This window comes from Lycorma delicatula, chromosome 8 (genome assembly GCF_047948215.1).
Source record: "Lycorma delicatula isolate Av1 chromosome 8, ASM4794821v1, whole genome shotgun sequence".
Classification (NCBI taxonomy): domain Eukaryota; kingdom Metazoa; phylum Arthropoda; class Insecta; order Hemiptera; family Fulgoridae; genus Lycorma; species Lycorma delicatula.
The window spans coordinates 9,707,418-9,732,208 of NC_134462.1; the positions used below are offsets into that span (position 1 = coordinate 9,707,418).

The 24,791-nt window shown below is 28.7% G+C and overlaps 1 protein-coding gene across 3 annotated transcripts in view; it reads left to right on the forward strand.

Moving 5' to 3' along the window:
• Positions 1-3,772: 3,772 nt before the first annotated feature.
• Tsc1 (tuberous sclerosis 1 protein hamartin) overlaps positions 3,773-24,791 on the forward strand; it is a 92,106-nt gene continuing 71,087 nt past the window's right edge. For 2 of the 3 annotated variants that reach the window (XM_075372478.1, XM_075372480.1), the window contains exons 1-8: positions 3,773-3,876; positions 6,348-6,553; positions 8,388-8,505; positions 10,107-10,242; positions 16,806-16,918; positions 21,651-21,840; positions 22,017-22,090; positions 23,936-24,114. In XM_075372478.1, coding sequence (XP_075228593.1) covers positions 6,460-6,553; positions 8,388-8,505; positions 10,107-10,242; positions 16,806-16,918; positions 21,651-21,840; positions 22,017-22,090; positions 23,936-24,114 — 904 coding nt within the window. In that variant the 5' untranslated portion in view covers positions 3,773-3,876; positions 6,348-6,459. Of the gene's footprint in view, positions 3,877-3,993; positions 4,013-6,347; positions 6,554-8,387; positions 8,506-10,106; positions 10,243-16,805; positions 16,919-21,650; positions 21,841-22,016; positions 22,091-23,935; positions 24,115-24,791 lie in introns of those variants that run through there. The other variant, XM_075372479.1, reaches the window with a different exon arrangement.

A 24,791-nucleotide genomic window follows, 5' to 3' on the forward strand; every position in this document is an offset into this window, starting at 1 on the left:
ATAATCCAATAATAAAAACTGAATATTTTAAACCAGAAGGTCAAAATTAACATTTGTAGCTAGTATACAGGAGTTCTCTAAACGGTATGGTTTAATTATTAACTTTTATTTATATGACACACCAGACATATGAAACTTTTGTTAATCAGCAACCCACAAAAGATACAAGTAATAAAGGAACTTTTACTCTATCCTAATATTTATGTAAGATTGTTGAATTAATAATTGTATAAATATTTAATGTTAATAAAAACTAATATTTCAGCAATTGTGTAATTCCCACTTTATTGAAGAATTGGAGGATCATATCTCACTTTCAAATTAACTAAATTTAAATAAACTGCAGCAAAAGATGTGTATATATAATTAAATAGGCATACAAGTTGTGTGGTGTCCACATCAAATTTTTTCTGTAAAAAATAGGTTTGCATCTATCCGAAGCAAACCTAATTTAAAATAAAATTGTCACAAAAAATGAGTCATATTAGTAACTGGATTGATGTAAAGCCTCTTGACTGGTATAATTAGAGCCAACTATGTTGTGCTAGTTCATAAAGCTGACTTCAAAAAGAGCTTCATAAAGCTCTACCATTTACAGAAGAGACATCCCTAAAACTAAATAATTAATTTTCTGAAATTGTCCTTTTAATTAAAACATTAAAATTGGTATTTTATTAAGAATTAACAGCTTTAAACAGAAAAAGGATTTTACCTTGTTTATTGGTTTGTGATCAATCTTTGATTCTATTGCTACAAGTATTTTCTTAAAAAGTTAGATTGAATAGGTGTCCATGATAAAGCCTTATATTTTTTTTGTTTTGGAGAGTATACAAATTGTTTAAAAATTTTAAAACATTCTGAAGTATTTCATCATTACTGAAATGCTTTCAGGTTTCATTCATTATACATACAATTGATGATTAGGTAGTACTAGAAAATAACTACATGGTGTAACTTGGACCCTTTTTCTGTTTAGCCTCTGGAACCACTGTAAGGTATTACTTCAGAGGATGAATGTAAATGAAGTGTAGTCTTGTACTCTCTGGGGGCAACTGTTTTTAAAATGTGTGGTTAATTGCAACCCAACCACCAAAGAACACCGGTATCCACACTAGTATTCAAATCCATATAAAAGTCTGCTTTTACTTGGATTTGAACCTTAGAATTCTCAATTTCTTTTGTATAATTTAATTATTTGTTCATAAATATTATGAAGACAAGTTAAATAATTATTGCTCATAGAAAAGATTGGAATTACACGGAATATGTAATTGTGTTTGAAGATTACATACCATGAATGATACATTAGATGTTCCAATTCTTAAACAGGAACTTTCTGAAAGTAAAATTGTTGCGAATAATTTTGATTGACAGGATTGAGTATCTGTACAATATTAATAGGAGTCTCTTTTGCTGGAAATGAGCTAATTTTGCAGTCTGATTTTAAAAAAAGAGTTGCACTATCATTTTATGTACTTTACAAGATTTTCAGGTAAACAAAGGACTGCTCCTCCATGTAATATTGAAAGGATCTCATCTTGCATTTGAGTAGAGAATAAATTTTATAAGAAATTATCATTTACAATAAGAAGAGAAACCATCTACCGAATGTGCAACAGGGCCACTTTATTGATCTCTTTACCACAAAACTCGTATGCAGCGTTGATTAGTTTTTAAACTTGTACATTTATGAATACTGTAATAACCAAGTTGTTCTTTACATGACATCCCACCGATCAATTTACAGTTATAAATGTTATATTAATTTAAACATTATATATGCCTTTGTAAATTATATACTGTTGTTTATTTGTAACTGACAAAGATTTTGCAGTTAAATGTTAGATGAGTAAGAAAAAAAAGTATTTTATTTAAGAAACCGTATTTCTTACGGTGCATTTGTTGTTTTCTGGAGTAAATTTCAGAGGATTTATGTTATTCTTAATCAGCGTAACCTCACTTAATATGCTCGGACTGTTAATAAAAATGTTTACACTGTTACTCGTTTGGGGAGGAGTTAACCTTGCCATATGTGCTGGATAAGTCATCTTATGCCGTTGACGTATAAGAGCACGATATGCTCCGCATTCATGCTGTTTCACCATAAGTAGTAATGGTTAGAATTGTGAACGAATAGTTCCTTCGATTCTTTATAATGAACGAAAGAATCGGTTTGAGGGAGAAACCAATTCTGTTTACAGTTCTCAACAACAGAATTGGTTAGGCGATAGGAAACCAAATCTTTCTTAAGGAGTTGAAAAGAGAAAATCAAAGATATTTAGAAGGTATGTATCAGTTGAGTCGAACAAGAGTATGAAGAGAGATGAACCGTTAAACAGAAGTGGAGAAAGAGAGCATGCGCAGAGTTTAGAGTTTACATTACTTTTCTTTTCCCTGTTTAGCCTCCGGTAACTACCGTTCAGATAATACTTCAGAGGATGATATGTATAAGTGTAAATGAAGTGTATGTAGTCTTGCACATTTTCAGTTCGACCGTTTCTGAGATGTGTGGTAATTGAAACCCAACCACCAAAGAACACCGATATCCACGATTTAGTATTCAAGTCCGCGTAAAAATAACTGGCTTTCCTAGGACTTGAACGCTGGAACTCTCGACTTCCAAATCAGCTGATTTGGGAAGACGCGTTCACCACTAGACCAACCCGGTGGGTTAGAGTTTACATTACTGCTGGCAAGAAAAAGAATCTGACGAACGATTCTTTTTTATTTCGATCCTTTCTGAGAATCGAAAATCTTGAAAAAGAATCGTTTATCCCACCACTAACGGCAAATGTAAAAAAAAATGAAGCGAAGTTTATATTAAAACCGCCTCAATAAAATTTGGCTGGAGAAATAAAGAAAACAAAAACGAAATATATATATATATAATATTAGGGAAAAAGTTTTGAAAATATTTCAAAAGTATGATGGTCCATTGTATAAGATCCAAAAAAAAAACTTGTATCAAAATATATTAGGATTTCTAATCTATATGAATTAAATTTAATTTGAATGTAAATTAAGAAGACTCGAAATTGACACTTCACCCCATTACTTTTACTTATTAATAAATTAAATTATTTTGCCATTTCAACAGAAACGAGAACTTCCTAACTACCTAATATGAAATTAGGGGTAAATATTAATAGTTCATAAGTGGTGAAAAATTACTACATACAATTCCTGAATTCTAACGACAGGATTTATTGGTGTAACAAATTACAGCTGATAACAAATTCAGTGTTCACAACCAAATGTTTGTAACTAATAGAATAAGAGCGTGAATTTCATAAAAAAATGTATTACTCAGTAATTCTCAGTTTCTAAATAAAGTTTGCAGATTATTTTTGTAATGCCTTCGAAAATATGAAAATTTCATGAACTACAGTTAAAAAAAAGTCTTCTATTTCGTTATACTTAACTATACTGTTCAGAGTAATCTCTTCCGTTAATGATGCCGCACTGTATAGATTTAGGAAGCAGAATTTAACAAAGAGTTATTAAAGTTTTTGAAAATAAATCTGATTGAAAATTATTGTAAGAGTCTAAACGTGATAATCTTTATTACAATTATTTTACTGAATTTTATAAGTAAATTTAGGATATTACAACCCAAATTATTGTTATATACAATAAAACTTATAATTAAAATTTAGTTTTTTCATCGAAAAAAGCTCTCGGTTGTTATATTAATTATGATGAGCCAACTTATAATAAATTATATAAGATTTTATTTAAATTTCATGATATCTATTTTTCGCTCGAATCATATGTTTAATCCAACCGATACAGTGTTTTTGCACTTGTTTGTTAGTCTGCTTTGGTCTGGTCTGGATTTGCAGATAATGGTGGATTGGCTTTAGTAGGGGCGCTATGGTAAAACTTTTGTTAATTCTGATTTTATCATTTTTCTGAACATTTTTATACTTTCTGGGTATCTAAATGAATAATCTGTTGAATCTTAAGTTGACTGAACGTGATGAATTAAGAGGACTTATGTATTATACGTTTTGTATGTTTTACCTTAGTCGTTGTAGAATTCCATTAGTTTTTTCGACATTTTATGTTGTAGTTATTTAATTTTAAAACTGAATAACATTTTATTGTATTTGTAATAGCTGTAATGTTGTATTTTTTTAAAGAGCGGCTATTTGGGCTTGACAGGGCGACTTTGATTAACTTCCACTTCAAATCTGAATCTGGGGAAAAATTTTTAACTTAAAAAAGTCTCCACTTCTCTTAAGTTTTAAATTGATGGTTTTAGTTCATCAGAAATTCATACACATTTACCAATATTGCTTTTAATTTTTTTCAAAACAATTCTATAAGCAGTTTTAATTTTTTATCGATTTGTTAGTTAATAATTATAACTAACGAAACATTATCAGCAATTATCATTCCCTAATACGTTTAGTCCTGTTCCATTATATTTCTTAGTTATACAACATACAATAATTGTGTAACATGAATAGGTGTGAGTTGACATAATTCCCATTTTTCGTTAACAAAATTGGTGAGGCCAATATGAATACATCTGAAATTTTTAAAATAATAAATATTCCTGTGCAATGATGTATTTAGTTTATGTGGTAAAGGTTTTATTTTGTGATAACTTTATTTAATTTTTTAAGTTTAGTTCTGTAATTTTATTTATTTATTTTTGTGTTTTTGTAATGTATGACATTACTCAATAGATCATGCTGTTTAGTTCTAAGTAATAGATATATTTCAAAAAATGTTTCATTGTTTTGTACAATTGAGTAGTGTTTAGTTTTATACAGTTTTGTTTTGAAAAAGCTATTTTTATTTTGTTGTATAAACTTAAGGCTTTGAATTCACAATTTCTGTCTATAGGCTTAGTTTAAAATTGACTGTCATTGGTAAATTCTGGTAAAATGTCATCATGTAAATTCAGTGCCTGTCAATGATATATTTTATTTAAATTTATATTTTTTACCATTTTTATTAAATATTATGAGATTTTTACTGCGGCAATATTAATAGTAAAGCTTTCATCTGGGAATTGCAAATTTTTCAGCCATAAAATCCTAAAATTATTGATATCCCATTAAAGAATATGTAAGTGTGTTCCTTCAGCACTGAAGATATGAACATTATTAAACAAAAACAGTCAGAGTTTGTGATGATTCATTTAGAGGTAAAAAGCCGTAATCTTTATGGTTCTCTACTTTAATTTGGCCTTTAGGATAACTGCATAAAATGATCTCAAAAGTTTAATGGATTGATGGCTTGTCCATTTTTTAAGTAATTTTACAAAATTATTCCCTCTGGTAGTATAACCCAATTTCAGAACTACTGGGCTATGTGTATTCTGTTGCCATTGAAAATATCTACAGACCATCGATTAAAAAGTTATGTTTTTTCTGTTTTAACGTATTGAATTGAACTTTTTTGTTGTAATGAATAGTTTGATCTCAATGAGAATGTTTTCCACACTTTGCTAGAGGGTTAGGTGCTAATACATTTCCCTCCCAAACAAGTAGTAGTTCTATGTATTTTAATAACTATATAACTAGTGTTTTAATCTGCTGATTTGAAACTTTTATTAAAATTATTTTTTAACTCTGTGACAGCAGTGGGAAACGTCTTATTCTTCATTTTCCTTAGTAATCATGGCATTAAAAGCTTGTAGTTTTTGGCAATGACTAGAATTTTTGCTAGTAACTTGTGACTCATGTCAGGTTTCCTACTGTTATTATGTTTTGGGCCTTAACATACATAATAAAATTAGCAAGGTTTTAATTGTCAAATTTTCATTAGTTTATTACGTGGGTGACAGTTGATAGTTAAAATTTATTCACATGGTGGAAATTTTAGCGATATTATTGTCAGGTTTCTTTATGTTTGGTACAAATTATTTGATATTTTGTTACCAGACTGCATTTTTTGTTTTATTTGTTTAAAAGAATTCGTTTACTACAATAAAGTTAATGAATGGTGGTGGGGCTGTTGTAACAGATCTCTGCTGTTGATCTTATGGTTGTTGCTCAGATAAATTTTTCAGAAGTTATTTCAAAATACTTTCAGCCAGGTGTAAAAACTGTACTCAGTTTAACTTTGGTGATCTATGGAAAACAGTTCATTATACATGATTTTGACTATTGGATTACGGGCTTGCTATACATTCATTTTTTCAGTATGCACTACTTCTTGAAACATTCCAGGTGTTTTTGAAACTATCATTCTATAAGCTAAAATTATTTTTAACTTATTATTAATTAATTAACTTTAACTTATTTTTTAGCTTGTCATCTGGATTAGTACCATTTTATATTTCTGTTTTGTATTTGAATTAATTATTACATATTAAACTTTTTTGGTTTTAGGTTAAGAATGTTGAGGTGATGTTGTAATTGGTTAGCCAGCACAACCACATTAAGTGTTGTGTACTGGTAATAAAAGTAATGGTCCCAAGCTACTGTATGGTAATGACCAACCATGGACATTACCGAACTTTTCAGATCATTGGAATCAAACCAGACCCAGGCTGTAGAAGATGTAAAGAAAAAGTTCCATGAATACTTAAATGCAAGTGAGTATTATTGTTGTTGTAATTTAGTTTTTTAATAAAGTTTAACTGCTTAGTATGCTAAATTATTAAAATCCCCTAATTTAGTTAAATGATTTGTTAGATAACATTTTAATTTTAGCTATTGTAATTTTTTAATTTTAGGTTACTCTAATCACCGTTTTTGTATTTTATTTATTTTTGAACTTGGGACAGTTTAGGCAAACCTGATAAAAGAATTTTTAAAAACATTATGCATTTTTTAAAAAAAATGTTCATAAATTTTGTTATAGTACATATTATAATACTGTGTTAAGTGTAATATTTTAATGTTTTTTTTTCTGTAGTATTTATTTACCTGAAAGTCAAACTCTATTAAGTGGTACAACATAGGTTGCTTAACACTCAAAAAAAAATTTTTTGGAACTCATACCTGTCAATATTTTAAAATTGTTTAATTTTTTTTTATTTCTGCGTAGCTATGATGACTACTACTAAACTATGATGAGCACCCAATTTCACCTTCATGGATATTAAATATAGAAATCTCAAAATTAATAATTGTTGAAACAATTGAATTTTTATATATTTTGTAATAAAAGTCATTGTTTTCATTAAAGTGTGGGCTATGTTTTTGGTTGAATGCTATTATTGTTTAATTTTACATCTAGTGAAAATAAAGACTTATGAAAATCTTTGTGAAAAAGATTGCGCATCATCTGCAGGGTTTGTTGTGCAGTACCAGATAGGCAATAAAATCCTTGCATAGACTGTTAGCCACTTTTATTGGTTTTGCAGGCCTAATCCTTATGGGCCTAGTGAAGTTTGACCTACACCTATGTGAAGAGAAAAATGGGATGTAAGATAAAAACAACTGGTGGGTGGTAATAAAAGACAGTTGACCTATGGAAACCACTCCATGAATGTTGATCATCAGATGGTATCTAGGTGGGGCAAGGGGCCCATCCCACATGCAGCCAGCCACTTGGAACTTTTTTAGCTGAAGTGAAAGAAACACAATATTAATCAATAATTTAATATAGGCCTACTTAAAATATTTGATATAAAAAAGAATACTTTTATCCAGAAATTAAAAAGCAACCTGAAAACGGGCACCCTTCTGGAAGCAACAGCCTTGTCTCTTCTGTAATTGTGCGACTTGAAAAGTATTCTAATGAATACTATTTGGACAGACCTCCACTGGTGTTATAGAATTAATAGTAGTAAATAATATTGTATAGCTTCAGCCTGTTTCTTGGATCATCTTGTCTTTTGATACTGTAGACTAATTCTAGTATTACTGTTTACAACATTTTTAAATGAATTTTATTAGTGAAAATATATCTTTAAGTCATATGATAATACTTTTGTGTAAAACATTGGTAGGTGATTGTTGTTATAGCTAAACTGGGTAATGTTTGTTATTAGGTAATAAATTGTTGTATATTTAGATAGATTGCAGAGAGAATCATAATCAGAAACAAACTCTGAAAGAACAACAACCTAAAAGCAATTAATTTACATTATTTTTATACATCAAGAATTTTATTATTTTATAAGCAGTTATACATTTAACTTTTTTCATTTTCGAAGACCGGAGATGTTTAAGACAATCAGGGGATGATCATCACCTTTAACCCTTCTATAATGTGGGGATAACTTTTATTATGAGATGTGCAGGATTGGGTTTCGGATGTAGCTAATAGCATAATTATTTGCTATAATTAAATGGGCTGTCTAGAGGTTGGTTTGTCAAAAAAGGTATTTTGAAACTATCTCTAATTAAATAGAATTTGTAAGTTGTATTTTTTCTTTACTAATCATTTTTAATTATAGAATATTTTTTTCTATATTTTAGCAAAAGAGTCATGGTTAATGAACGGTCTGTTTGATTACTACTTGGCAACTGGTTCACTCAGAGTTATTGAAGTACTTGTTGGGGTCAGAGAACCGCATGAGAAATACTTGTTTGATAGGTATGTACTTGTAATTTATAAATCAATAATTCTATTCTTGTTAGTGTAATTGATTTTTTTTTTAACAACTAAACATTCAGAGGTAAGTAATAGTAATAATAGTACTACTACGTAATAATATTATATATAAAATACTCTGTTATTTTCAAAGAAAAAGCTTGATTTAATTGAAAAATTTATTGTATTAAAACTCAGTTTTTTCTTTTTGTTTTTTAAGTTAACATTTATTTAAAGAAATACTATAAGCATATTGAAAGTCGTGTAAAGTGTAACCTGTTTTTTATTCCCAGTAATAAAATTTCAACATCACATAACTTTTAAGAAATTATAGAAAATAAAAGTTAAATGTATTTTTACAGTTTTGTTTTTAACCGTTCTATTATACATTTAGGTATTAAAAAAGATTCCTAATGGTTAAAAAAGGGTTGTGAAGTAAAGAATAATTTCCATTAGAGACTACTGGGAATCTCAGCTATTTATCAGAAAGTAGTAGTTACTATCATTTCACAGTGAGACTGAAACACATTTGTACAGACAAGAACAAAGTTTGTGCTCTATTCTGAGTAATAATAGTAAGTTGAATGGGGCTAAACATCATTGCATACTCTGGGAGTAGGATTAGTTGTTACACTCATCTTTATGTAATTTTCATGTGGTAATAACCGTTTTTTTCCTTTATTTCAATAGACTTGTATTTTTTCTCAAAACAATGATCTAGAATTTTAACCTTCTCAGCTATTGATTTTGATTCGAAAGATATTTAAAAATAAAAGTAATGATACTAAGATCATAATATATCTATTATGTGGGGGTTATAAAATGTTAGAAAATACTTTGTTGTTGAACATAGTCACTATGGAGTTATTACATCTCTCCATATCTTTCATCATTATAAATATATTATTATTCCTGTCTTAAGTTCATGACTGTGTTTTTGTCTACTCATAATATCTTCCCTATACTCAAGGACAATCTTTCAATAACTTTAAGAATATTTCTCTTTTAGCATTAAGGAATCTGTCTACTGAATATACTTTAGCAGGATTTAAAATTTTTATGACCGCTTTAGATGTACAGTTAAAATTATTATAATCCAAGTTTTAGTCTTTATTTTAATCTTAAGTTTTGCAGTCTCCAATCACAACATTGTGGCCACACTATGGCCTTCTAAAATTTAAGTGTCATGTTGGTTCTGTTAGACATGGGAGTGGCTTTCAACTAGGAAAAGGTTTTATCAAGTTTCTGCAAGTTTTTGTTATCCTAGTATTTATTTCTTCATTACACTTTGTCTTTTATATGTTAGAATAATGATGTGATTGGTTCAGCTAAATAATTTCTGTGATTTTTAGCATTACTGTAAAATTAAGATTAATACATCATGGTGAAAATATATATGATTTGTTGTTTACATAACTTTCTCCCTTGTTTATATTATTACTTTTATAAATTGGCTTTATTAGTATTGTAAATTTATCTGTGTACAGTTGTAAAGTTTGTTAAATAAGAATTTATAAAATTACATATGTTTATTCACACATACATATTTTCTTGGAGATAATTTTTTTCTATAAATTTTCTGCTATATGGCTGTTGTGTTTTAGATTATCAGAAACATTACGCGGAGCCTCCAAACTTCAAGGATTAACTCTATTGGGACACATTGTACGTCGTAATCCAACATGGCTTTATAAAATAACCCAGCATAATTTGATTAAAGATCTATTAAAACTTTTAAAGGTATGTTTTTGCATTTTATGTTTTTTTGTTTCTTTGCTTAACCTCTGGGGCACTGTTGGGTATTGCGTCAGAGGATGAGATGAATGATCTGTAATATATGTAAAAATGTCATGCCTGACCGGGATTCAAACCCAGGACCTCCGGATGAAAGGCCAAGATGTTATCACTTGTGCCACGAAGGCCGGCTTGCATTTTATGTTAGTATCTATTACGTGAAAGTTTAACTTTAATGTTTAACAAGTCAGCTTGGTGTTTTGTTTTATCATCAGATATATGTTATTTTGGTCTAGGGTAGCTGGTGCAAATGTTTTAATTGTATATATTTTAATCTATATGTTTAATTTTTCTGTGCACTTGATTTTATGTAGAATACTGACAATATCAAGTGGATGTCCTACTGATGGTTAATTTTTTTTAAGGGACTGATTTTGTGCTGTTTTATTTTACCAATCATTAGGATTGCTGATTATCATGCCAAAATATAAATTCACAATCACATATGTGTTAATACTAAACACAATAATCTTACTAATGCTTTTTTGCATTTTGCATTAATTTTAACTAGTCAAATTTATCTATTTAAATATTTTATATTTATATTATAATAAATAGTGCAGTGCTGTCTTTTTAAAAGCATTAATAATTTGTATATTGTATTTTTACATTTTACATATGAATAAATATGTAAAATGTGCAATTTTTATTTTAATGCATACACCAATGAAAGTAAATAATTTTCAAATGTTTCAGAACTTCTGAATAAGAAATACATCACAAGCATCCAAAAAAAATTTAGATATCCTAGAATTAAATGGTTAAAATAAGAGATATATATTCCTTAGAAAAAAAGATGTTACAGATATAATAAATTAATGAACCATTACACAAATTTTGAGAATGATTATATAAACTTGCAAGTAGAGGAAACATTATAAAGTAATTCAGTGAAAATAAATACAACTTTATTTTCTTTCTTATTTTATTATTTGCTTTCTTTTATTTTCTTTATTTGCCTTTTTTTTACTTTCAGTCGTTTATCATCCTGTACCAAATACATCCTGATACACGCACTGTCCTCACATATTCTGTGTCAAAGATATATCTATTTGAATTTATTTCCACAATATTGTGGCCATAAAGAATATCACTATCAAGTAAATTATTTTGGTAAGCCATTTAAGGTAAAGAAATTTGGAGGAGATAGAAAGTAATTATGATTAAGTCAAAATTATGCTTAATTTCATCAAGCTAACACAGGTTTTATTTGAAACCTCTACCAAACAAGTCTTCTTTTATCAGGTCAACAAATTGATTTATATATATATCGTGTTGATTGTAAATCAGCTCTAATAAAATTCAGAAGTAGTATATTTCTTTCTAATAGCATTAGTTTACTAAAAACAGAAATGCAAATCAGTCATTTATTCAACTTCCTATTTACTACAAACTATTTATTATAATTTTGGCTTGATGAAATTTAATCATGTTTGTCTGAATTCACTTTGATTTGAAAATATTTACTTAATCCTTGTACATTATAAGATAGTAAAACATATTTTAATTTTATTTTTGAGAACTGGAAGTTAATTTTTTTTCAGAATAAATATAAAGTGAATAAACATGATAAATATTTGAAAATTAAATCCCCAATTTAATTTAAAATTTTAAGGTTCTTAAAAAATCTTAATTTTGAGATCCCAAAATCAGGATAACTATTAAAGTCCTCTTTTATTATCAGTGAAATATGTAAATTAAACAGCTTTCAAGTCTTCTGGCAATAAGCTTCTTGATTAATATAAGAAACTTATTTTCATTAACTCCACGTTTGAGTAGCATTAATAACATTGATCAAACGTTTTAAACCTTAAAAAAGAGGTAGTGTTGCGCCATACAAGTTCAGGAAATTATACTGAAAAATCTTATTACCAGTCATACAGGGTTGTATATTGTATAGACATGGCCACATACAGACAAGAAGGGTGGGTTGTATGTAAGCTTACCATCATAAAAAATTAATTTAAATAAAAAAACTTCTTTCTTTTTTTTATGATTTATTAGCTCCCTCAGATGTAAGCTCTCCCCCCAGAATTGAGTATGTGTCAATTATGTAGTAATTAAAATTCATTTTTACAATTTTTAAGTCATAAAAACTTGATGTAGATTTTCATGTTAAAATATAAACTCTGCCCAACCAATGTTTAATTTTTGAACCCTCTCCCATCAAATTCAGTTTATTGCATCTGATAATGTAGAGTACTTCAACTGGAAAAATTCATTTTTAAAAAAAAAATATTATTAATATTAAATTTATATTAGCTGCTCGCAATAAAATATGTACAACAATTTAGTCCTTTCCAGAAGTTATACTTTACAATCATGAACACTGAAATTTTATCAAAATTATATGAACTGTTTTTGAGAAATGTAAAAGTAATTACTTTTCAATAACGCCTGTAAGTTTCCGCAGAACTGGACAGCACAGCCAAGTCAACGACTATGTTTACAATTCTAAACATGACCTAACCTAAAAGTGAAATGAAAAGGGGAAAAAAATAAAAAAATAAGAATGAAAACATTATTTTTCAGTTCAGTTAGATTTGTAGTAAAGAATACTTTCAAAAAATAAGACAACACATTTTTCTTCCATTTGATGAACTGCGGGACTCAAATATGTCACTTTTCCTTAAAAAGGTGGGTTTACAAATTGTACCTCTAGGTAGTGGTACTTGATAGTACTAGGTAGCGTGTAGCATACAAAAACTTAATAATATACTTGAAATAATGAAATTTAAAAGAAAATATACTACAGCTTGTTTTAATAGTAAATGCTCTTATGAAAATGAAAGTACTGAAGATGAAACAATTTTTTTTAATTCCATCTTTTCATTAAAAAAAAAATGAAAGTATTAATTTACAAGAGATTATAGCTGCCAATAAAACAAAAAACATGAACAGTAGAAAATCGTTGCAAATGTGGAACAAAGATTTGTTACGTAAGACATAAATAAATTTGATTGGCAAAATCAAATTTTTATTCTACAGTCAGAATTATTTGAACTAATTGATGGAGAAATAAAAAAAAAATCATTTAAATAATATAAAAAGTGTGTCCATGGACACGATAAAAATCAAAGGTTACACTTACAAAGAAATAAGTGCAATATTTCATCACAGATCTTCAATTTGTGTAGGTCATTATACTAGTTTTATTAAAAAAGGAGAAATACAGTATGAAGTGAATGATATGACTATCAACAAAAAAATAAAGAAAATGATAATAAACACATTTGACTCAAAAATCCCATAACTTGTCTACTTAGGTTCTTTCGTAGAACTGGTATTGCATAACTAGTTGTACACATAAAAAATTAACAAAATATCTTACTAATACATACGATACTAAAGAATTGGCCAATCCAAGATTAGTTTTAATTATAATTTTTACACATAGTTTTGCCATTTTAACATGTTAAAATTTTAATAATAATAATTTTAAAGTTATTTTCTTTAAAAAATTAATCATCGGGTAACAAATCATCTAGTAGATTCAAGAATGTTTCTTATGGAGTGGCCTTTTATTTAAAATTCTCATATCTGTGTTCCTTATAATTCATGGTTTGTAAAATTTCATGATCAGCTTTTTTTACATATACTCGCTACATACAACTTGCCAAGACGAAATCACACATATAACTGACGCTTTCTGATGGTGTCAGAGGTCTAAGCCCACCACTATTTCTCCGAATTATCCAAGTCTGTGTGAGTATGTGTATTCACTCACATGTAACTCTCTTTGTATAGAAAACAGTACATTTTTCCAGCATGATGTCATGTTTCTTAAAATTCTATTTTAAAAAAGAATTTAATAACAAATGAATCATGCTGCTATTAATTCAACTTTTACGTTTTAGCAAATATATCATCCGTCAACATATAAAACACCCATATAATAAAATAGTTTAATTTAAAATAAAATACAAATGAATTCACAAATTTACATAACCCAATTTAATTTAATTTTAAATTTAGATCAGAATTTATAATGGTTACATCCTATGATCTTGCAAAGGTAAATGTTATACAGATTAGGTGAAAGGCAGCATCCCTGTCTATTGCCTCTTCAATCTTGCCTTCTTCCATTAAGTCATTCCCTACTCAAACTTTCACTTCTTGATCAAGATACAAACTATTTATTAGCTTTCTTCCCTTCCAGTCAGCACCTTTATTTTTTAGAATGGTCATTAGTTTATTCCATTGAATTCCGTCAAAAGCCTTTTCAATATCTATGAAAACACATATTTTCCTTTCTCAATGTACCTTCCACCAATAGTTTTCAGTGATCCAATATCATCTTGCATACCCCTTCTGAAAACCAAACTGTTCTTCAACAATTGATTCAGAAAGTCTGCAATTATATCCTTCAGAAAGTCTGCTTATAGGATATCCTTCCTTTCATAATTCTCAGAAGCACTTTAGCTGTATTAGACAACAAACTTGTTAGTCTGAACTCCTCACACTTGATTGCATCCTTTTTCTTCTCATTTGTTATCATCATAGTTGATAAGAAGTCTCTTGACCATTTACCTTTCTCATAAATCTCATTACACAAATATACAACTTCCTTTACTTCCCAAACGTTTTAGAATTTCTGTTGGTAATTCAAGCCCAAAGACTTTTCTGTTCTTTATTTCTTTCAAAGCCCTTTTCACTTCCACTTCCAGAATATGTTAGCTGTTTTCTTCTTCACACACTCTTCCTTCTTCCTCTAAACTACTTCATTTGATCAGTGTGTTAGATCATACAGTCCTTCTAAGTATTCTTAACATCTTTACAGAACTTCTTGAAAATCCCTGGCTGTTGTTCCATGTTTATTTTCGTTTTCCACTCTTAATGCACTTCTTTTCCTTGAAAACATATCTGCTTGGCCACTCTATACATCCTGTCAAATTTCCCTTCTCTCCCCAACTGTTCTGTCTCATCCAATTCTCTCTTGCCTTCTCAACTTTTCTCCTTAATTCATTAATTACCTGTACCTTTTTCTTCCTTCATCATTGTGTACATTTTCCATTTCTTTCTTTCTTCCATTTTCTGTACCATGGCTTCAATAACCCACATTCTCTTTGTTCTATTACTTTTCTTAAATCCTATTATCCCTTTTGCAGAATTTTTTAAATTCTTTTTCATCCTGATCCACTTTCCATCTATGTCCTTGTAAAACTCCCTCTCTGCCAGTAATTCATGAATATTCCATCAAATTCTCTAGTTTGATTTACTCCTTGACTGCTTCCATATTAAACTTTGCAGCCACCTTATCTCTCATAACTCTTTTCAATTCCATTAGTACTTCTGCCACAACCAGACCCAAGTTAACATTTGCTCCTGGATACGCTTTTTTAATTTTTAGATGATTTTTGTACTTATTCTGTATTAAAATGTAGTCAATCTGTTACTTCTTTCAATGGGAGAGGTCCAAGTATACATTCTTTTGTGAAACGCTCAAGAGTATTCTAACTACCAAAGAGTTTTCTTTACAAAAATTTACTAATATATCTCCTCCTTCATTCCTCTCAACAAGTCCATAATTTCCAACTACACCTTCTTTCTTTTCTTCTACCATTACACTTCAATCATCCATTGCAATAGAACATGTATTCTTCTTTTCCTTTTCCATGACTTCTAATTTTTTATAGCACACTTCCACTTCTTCATTAGGATGTTGGCATGTAAACTTGAATTAATATAATGTTCTTATATTACCCCTTTATTTTTATAGTAATGATTTTACTATTTATATAATCCACCTTAATTATTTTATTTTTCAAAGTTTTCCTAACTACAAATGTAACTTCTACTCTTTGCTTCAGAATAATAACACTGATATTCTTCACTACCTTCATGACCATCCTACATTGTTGGTTTTTGTTTTTAATTAATCGCTGAAGCTTCATTGTTGGTTTTACAATTTTTGCTTCTCGTATTATTGTAATCTCACATTTCATAAATTATGTTAGTAAAGTTCTCCTGTAGTCACAAAACATTGTAAAATAAAACATTTTATAATTAGTGTCTATTTAAATTTTATGAAAGAAATTTTAAAAATGATACTGCCTTCAGATTTCTGGCACCAGTTTTTCATATTTTTGTTGCATTACAATAAACGTGACATAATTTCGATAGATCTTTGTAGAACTAAGTTCCTCCTAAAAAAAAAACAAACCATGCCACACACCTTATATAGTTGATGGGAGCAATGTTATCAGTTTCCATTTATTATCCATCCACTGCTTGTAGCTATTATATTAATGTTCAAAATGCAATTAATTTTTAGATTGATGGTGGTAGCTATCATCCGTATGCTATGTTGATTTGACCTGAAAATTTTCATCTTCCAATCCTAAGTCAATTTTGGATTAGTCTGTCTGTTAAAATCATTTCTATCTTGCAAACCTGATCCATTTTTACTTTGAATTTAAATTGTAATTATAATGTAGTCTGTATAAATTTTATTACGGTATTGAGATTGTAAGAATTTATATTTAAGCACTTGTTCTGTTTTATTTCAGGTTGAAACAGATATGTTATCAGTTATGAGTGCTCTACTTGTTGTTATTGTTTTGTTACCTATGATAGCTGGATTTGTTGCTCCATTGTTACAAGAAATATTTGAAGTATTTAGGTATGTAAATATTTTTATTTTTTGTTACTGGTGATACCTTCTGCATATTAGATAATAAAAGATTAATCTTAAATTATTCATTCAACGATTGAAAATTGGTTTTGGTTTTTTTTAATTATCAGATTGATATAAAATGGGGATTGACATTTGAAATTTATTACACATTGTAAGTGACAGTAAGTGATCTATTGTTTTTTAAGTAATTCTTTAGTTCGTTTTTAACTAATTTCAACTTAATTACTTGGATTTAAATGAATATAGTTAAAAATTACTTATGCAAATGAGATAGTTTTTTGTGTTTAATAATTAAAGCAGCATCTGGAAAAGGGAAGAGTGCAATTGTTTTTCTTTTAAAAGAAAGAACAAAAATGCTTCAGCGAATATGTGATTGTGGATGGTGATGAATTAGTTGATTGTTATTTGGTGGATGAAGAATGTTTTATTTAAACGATTACATCACCCTCCAAAACACATGGATTTTTTAGTCAAAAGTTCCTATTTACTCCAAAGAATTGCCCCTTCTTAGATAGAACACTGATGAGGGAAAAGGACTTCCTTGTTAAAAACCTTGTGCTGTTCTAGATATTGTTTGGATGTAGGTAGCTTGTACAGAATATGTGTTGTTCTAAATACTTTCTATTAAGATGTAAACATAAAAATTTTAAGTATGTAATACAGTGATTGCCTGTATGGCAAAATTATAATGATATAAAAACGTATTCATTTAATTATAAAGATATAACTAGACAGTACTTTAAATAATTTAAAGAACTATTGTCCCCAATAATTTAATTCAAAGCATGATTAATTATACTCGACAAGCAATAAGTCACTATAATCCTAACAAAAATTATAAAAGTTAAACATATAAACAAAATATTTTACTATCCTACACGCGTCCTACCACAAAATATTTGGGCACTACGGCTAAATCTCAATAAAGAATATTAAAAAAGCCCTATTGAGTTATTTTATTCAATCAGATAATTTACCCCTGCTTACCTACTGTATGTGACAAATGTAAATAATCTATTATTATATTTTTAATGCATTTATATTCTTGCTTGTGTATTTTAAAAATAAAGAATTTTTTCTGCAAAGCAGATTTTTTAATTATAATCATTATTTAAGCCTTCTCATATTTTGTTTTATGGAAAAGAGTTAGAGTTTAATTGGAGTTAAATGCAAAATATTGGATTTGGTAAAGCTCCAGTGCAAATGATGGAGTGTACTGATTTCATCCAGAATAAGAAAATATGACATTTTGTTTTTAGAATATTGACTTTGATGGAAATTTAAAAGCACGAATGGGAATCTATGTTATTCTTTTAACTTGAAATAATGAATATATTTTTAAAGAGGATTGCATAGTGATGTATGCTAATTATATTCTATTAATTTTTTTTTTTTTTTAGTTATTTCTATTTGAGTGATCAAAATGATAGTATTTTTGTGTTCTGTGAAATGTCAAAAAAGTATAAGTAAAATTCTGTAATTTATAATATCGTTGAAATTAAATAATGAAATTTGATTATATTGTGTGGAAACAAAAATTAATTATGTTACAGATTACTGTTTCTATGAACACTATCTAATATGGACTACGTCAGTTTCTGTATGTACCATTCTCTTAGAAAATTATGTTTACAAAATATGTTTCTTCTCAATACTCCACAAATAGTAATGGAAAAACTCTCCACTTTTTTTGTTTGTTACTTCATTAAGGATGACAACATTTGATTTATTTCATTTTAAGAACTGCCTCTAAAGGGCAATATATTATGTTAGAAATCACTCTCAAAGTAAATGTGCTAAAAAGGGGACTAATAATTGAGTTTTTTTTCCTTGTAACTTTTATTAAGCATTGTATAGGAATAAATTTAAAAATATAAAAAAAATAATAAATTCTGCATCAAATTTTTATGCATTAGATTGTCCTAAAATTATAAGCTACATGGTTCTAAAACCAGACTGCAAAGTTCTATTCTGTGCATTGTAGTAATGTCATAACTAAACACACTGGTAAATTTGGAGATCGGTCGTTAGTAATAAACATTTACATTCATATTAGATTTAGATAAACCAGTATATGCTTGGATAAATACACATTTACTTCAGTAAATACGTTATTAAACTATAACGTTATTAATGACATTAATTAAACTATAATGGATAAATAATTTTGAAGTAGAGTGATTATCTAGATCTAGAAGTTTATATTTTTGGTTTTTCTGAGGTCAAATATTTAGTGGTAGGATGCATTTATGAAGCTAAAAGATTTTGTTTGTATGTTTAACTTTACAATTTTTGTTGGGATATACTGACTTTTGTTGCTTGTGAGTGTAATAAATTTTATTTTGAATGGGGACAATAGTTCTTTAAATAACTTAAATTATTATTGTTAGTATTGTCTATTATATCTATACTAATAGGATGAATAACATTTTAAGTGATTATTAACAAGCCAATGAGCCAGATTAGTTCTTTCTTGTTTTGCTTAATTATTTTTATATCATTAGTTGTAAAATTCTGTACTCACTTAAATACTGATTGCTTAAGGACTTATTTTTATCTCCCTATTTTTACTCATAAAGTAAGTATATATTTTTTTATTATCTTGTAGTAACATAAATAAATTTTTAATGGTATTAAATGCTAATTTTTTATTAACATTGTTAATTAAAGGTGTTAAATGGTTGACTAAAATTTATAAATGTTCCTTAATTTTTTTTCTTTTAATCTGTAAAAATCTGATTAACCATTTTTTGTTTAATCAGGCAACGGTTTGTTTGTGCATCCAAAGTGATATTATTGTAAGAAATAGCATGTCTTGTTCAGTAATTTCTGATGGCTTACTACCATGCAGTAAGAAAGTTATTACTAATTGATATGTCCATTTTTTCTATTTATATGAACTGGCCTGATAAAACAGTAATTGATGATATTTATGAATTAGCTGTTCAATGTTAAAGCTAAGTAGAAATTTGGTATTATAGAGTAAGTTATTGGGAACAAAATTACCATGTTGTTTTTAAAAAATTAACATAAGTTTCTTTCCTAATATTTTTCACATAAAAGGTCTTAGTTGGAGATTTAAATTTTCAAGTCTAATAAATTTATTCAGCTGTGGTTGTGAATAAAAAAATTCTTTAACTTGACATTAATAAGCCTACTGAATGAGGGAACTTTTTTTAAATGGATAATATCGCATCCATTTGTTGACATCAAATTTTATATCTTAAGTAGGTGGAGAAATATTGAAATTATTAATTTAAAATTTAAGTTTATCTAAACTAAATCACTAAAAATACTGACTGTAATATTGTCTAATTGAAAGTGATCTTTGCTGTTATTGGTAAATGTTTGTATTTTCTGTAGCATTTATCTCGGCCTATTATTTATTGTACCTTTTATTTTGAAGCAGACAGCTATGTAGCTTTGTTAAGATTCCTGGAAAAGGTCTGAAGCTGTAATGAATTGCTGTGATACATTTTTTTTTAGAAATGTGTTATGAAGTTTACTGAACTCCAATTTGATTAGTTGTTATATTAAGTAGCACTGTGCTTTTTTTTTATATAGAAAGGTTACATTCTATATAGTTACATCAGTTGTGTACATTTTTTTATATAAGAAATGAGTTTATTATAAGAGAATAATGTATTGTTTCTTATTAAAGTACCGTGTGTTTCAAAATTAATATCAAGGTTTTAAAGCTTTGTAGTATTTCTTATGTTTCATGTATATTGATTTACAATTATACATGAAATGAAAGAGCAACTTTGCGTTTTAGTTGTGCGCAAGCTCTAAAGCCTACAGATTATGGTTTGCATGCTAGCTTCACAAATGAAATGATGTTTTATGACGATGAAGACTATCTTTATCATGTTGTATTCAGTGACGAATCAACATTTCACGTTAATGGAAAAGTAAACACTTATAATGTGCATATCTGGGGAACAGAAAATCCTCACAAAATGTTGCATGTGAATGAGACTTCCCGAAACTGAATATTTTCTGTGGCGTATCCTGAAGGCAAGTTTAAAGACTGTTCTTTTTCACAGAGCAAGTGTGTCTGGATTGAACTAACTTGATATGCTACAAATATGGCTCTTTCCTCAACTACAATATGAACCACAGAACTTTATTTGGCAACAAGATGGTATGCCTCCTCAATAGCATAGCGCTGTATGTGATTGGTTAAATGAAATTCTCCCAACTGCTGAATTGGTTACTGGGGGCCAGATGATAGGGGTTGTTTGTTGTAGCCTCCAAATTTGCCCAAATTGAACTCGTGTGAATTTGTTTTGGGGGGTTTATAAAGGATCAGGTGTATGTGCTACCATTACCAGTTGACCTGCTCGACTTGAGAAAGAGACTGAAGCAGCTATCACATTAGTTACTTGCCGATTAAAGTATGGGATAAACTTTACTATCGGCTGGATGTGTCCCATGTGATGAATGGTGCTCACATTGAATACTTATAGGAAAAACTGTTTGAGTTGCTCTTCCATTTCTTGTATAATTTTTCAGTGTAAGTAAAACTTAATAAATATTACACAATTTTAAAACTCCAATATTAATTTTCAAACACGTGGTAGTTATACGACCATGGTAAACACATGGTAGTTATGTGTTTTGAAACACATGGGTTTATATGCATTATGTTGTTAATTATATTAATAAATTTTGTATGTTATTTTGTTACATGACTTTACTTAATTGTAAAAAACAGTCGTTTGGCATCTTGGAATACAAACAACCCTAATAAGATGTCAGAAGGTTATTTACTTCACCTTCAAGTTGGTCTGTATGCACTTTTCCACAGATTGTATGGGATGTTTCCTTGTAATTTTCTGGCATACTTACGTCATGAGTATAGCATAAGAGGAGATAATCTTACTGTATTTAGTCATACTATAAAGGTCAGTTAATTTGTAGTTCATGCTATTATATTTGTAATATTAATATTAAAATTATCAATTAAGTTTTCTTTATGATGATTTTATAGTGCATATTGCTTGTTGAAAATTAAAATTATTTTGGGAAAATGATTTCAAAAAGTATTAAACATTTTTTATTTAATATTTTTTTATTTCAGCCTATGCTAGAAACTGTTAAGATGCATCCACTACTTGTTACAGCTTCAAAGGATGCTGAAACTGCACCTGTGAGGTAACAACATAAAAGTTTGAGAAGTTTTTTGTATATTAGAATATAACTTTAGTAAGAGTGTATGCTGTATTTAGTTTTTTTAACTCTAAAATAATTATATGAGGATATTATTTTATTTTATCATGAAAGCAATGAAAAATTGTTAACCTTAAAGTAGTTCTTGTGAAACCTGTATGAATTTTTTTTTCTGAACCTGTTTCAAGCCACTTTTGAAATTACATGTTACTTATTTGCAATAATTTGTTAACTACTCAATTGGAATAATTAGAGAATAATCACTAGCAAATCAGTTGAGATCAGGATTATAAATTGTTTTACTGGAGGAGATGTTATCCAGTTGATATGTTCAGTTAGAATACATCACACATATCAAATTTTGTTGCCCAATTAGTAAATAAAATTTTATTTTTTTAATTTAGTGATGTGATTTTTAATTTAACTTAGTTGTTTGTTCATATCAATAATTAAGAATAAATTGCTTCTTTCATTGGTTTGGTGCTACTGCCCTTTCTGAGGCTTGGCCTCTTCCATGATATCTTTCCTTTATCACCCACCATTCACCTGCATCCTATGCTCTGTGACAGCTAAATCCTTCTTCATCTCATCTAACCCTCATTTTATGGGTTGACTGTTGCTGTTTCTGCCAAGTAAGTGTTAACTAAATATCATATTTGGCATCCTATCAGTATTCATTCTTTTAGTGTGACCGAGCCAATGAATCCTAGGACTTTTATGAGGGATGCAATGAATCCATTCATTAGATCATTGGGTTCACTATTTCATCTTATTCCCCATTCATCTCCAATTAATTGTTGCTGATAGTTAAAGATTGTTAAGTTAATTCAAGCTACATGCTTCAGTTTAAGATACTTTATGGTTGAAAATATTTGAGAAAATAAATGAAATATTTTTTGGGGAAAAGTTAACTAGATCTGGTAAACTGTTGTAGTCTATCAAAATTAATGTAGTAATTCAGTAACACGGAAATTTAAAAAAAGAAGTAATTAACTTTGGCCTTACTACCAAGTGCACACTAATGTGTAATGATTCTTTAAATTTTAATTTAAGGTTAGAATCTTCTAATTTAAGATGTTAGTGGTTTGTTCTTCATTTTTGTTGTTTGTTTTAAAGTTAACTTCAAACTCTTTATGATTAAAAGCTTGCAAAAGTACAAGTAGTAATTACTTTATTTGTGAATGCAAATATTAGATACCATCAGAAATAATTTATATCGGACATGATATAAATATCCTGTCTGGGTGCTGATGACGACATTTTGTTGTGTACCCAGAAAAAATACCATCACATATGCATAAAAAGCTTGATTGATTAGTTGATTTTTACCATATTTTGAAAGTAGTTTTATATGAAGAAAGAAAATGCAAGGTTAGATTTTTGTTTAATGAATAGAGTGTATTAAAATATAGATCTAGCTTCACAAGGGCCTGTTTAATTTTTTATTATTAATGTAAACTGCCTTCATTTATTACTTTTACTTCCTCAACAGTTAGAATAGTATATACTATATGAAAGAGAAGAATCGTGTTCATTTAAAAAACTATTTTCTCTTAGTTTTTTATTGAAGAAACAGGGAGGGTTACAACAAAGGGTTGGTTGTAAATTTTGTTCGTTTTTTTTAATATGCATTTGTTGGTGTCTTTTTTTGGGATTGGTTGGACCAGAAATCTTCAAATTTTATAGCGATTCCTATATGTGGGTCATTGATGCTTTTAAAGTTAAGATTTAGCATCTCATAGGAGTGGAATGGTAGAGTTGGGTTAGGGATCATTTCAGATCATTTGTCAAAGTGGAAAAGATGAAGTGTGTCCATGTATTTCTTTTAAGGTGGAAAAAGATGGAGCCACACGATGTGATTGTAGAATGTGCCAAGTTTACAGTTGAAACCACCAGTACTGTGGTACCTGCAGTTGATAATAAACAAAAAGATGACTCTTCTTCATTGTATCTACATCATTCTCCTTCACATTGTTCACGTTCTAGTCTTGAGTGTGCTGGTGTCATAGGTAAATAAACCTTTTAATTTTTTCTTTTCTTTTTTTTAGTATTTTAAGTACTATAAAAGTATGATAATACCTATTATTGTGCCCATTGATGTATTGTTTAGTATGTCCAGAAAATTTTGAAAGTTGTTATTGTAATATTTAAAAAAAATAAAATTCTGTTTCACGGTTTTACCAGAACTACATGTTACTCAATATTGAAAAGGATGTTATTTCCCTTGTCACTATATTGTTTCAGAAGCTGTTCAAACACTTCTTTCAGTGTTTGTTCTTTTCTGTGTGTTAATGTGGCACCTATTGCAGACAGATTTTACAGGTGCCCAGTTGTGCAATAATATGTCTTATTTGTTCATTTGGTAACTTTTCTGGATGGCAATGCATTGTTGTGTGATGTGACAGCCATTTTGAATCAATTCATCCACTTCCTTTTGGTGCTTTACCGTCTGTCACAAAAACTGGATCAATCCTGTGAGAAACATCCTTAATATTTGCTTTACCAGCTTCTGATGTACAGAATTTTATTGTCCTCCAGTCCTTCAATCAACCGTTTCATCACCATACAAGGCTTTTAGATGACGAGGAATGTTATGATTGTTCACTTTTTCTGTTGTTAAACATTCAGCCATTTTGAGGTTGGAAAAAAAAGGAATTTCAGATATCTAGCTGTAAAGGTATGAAAA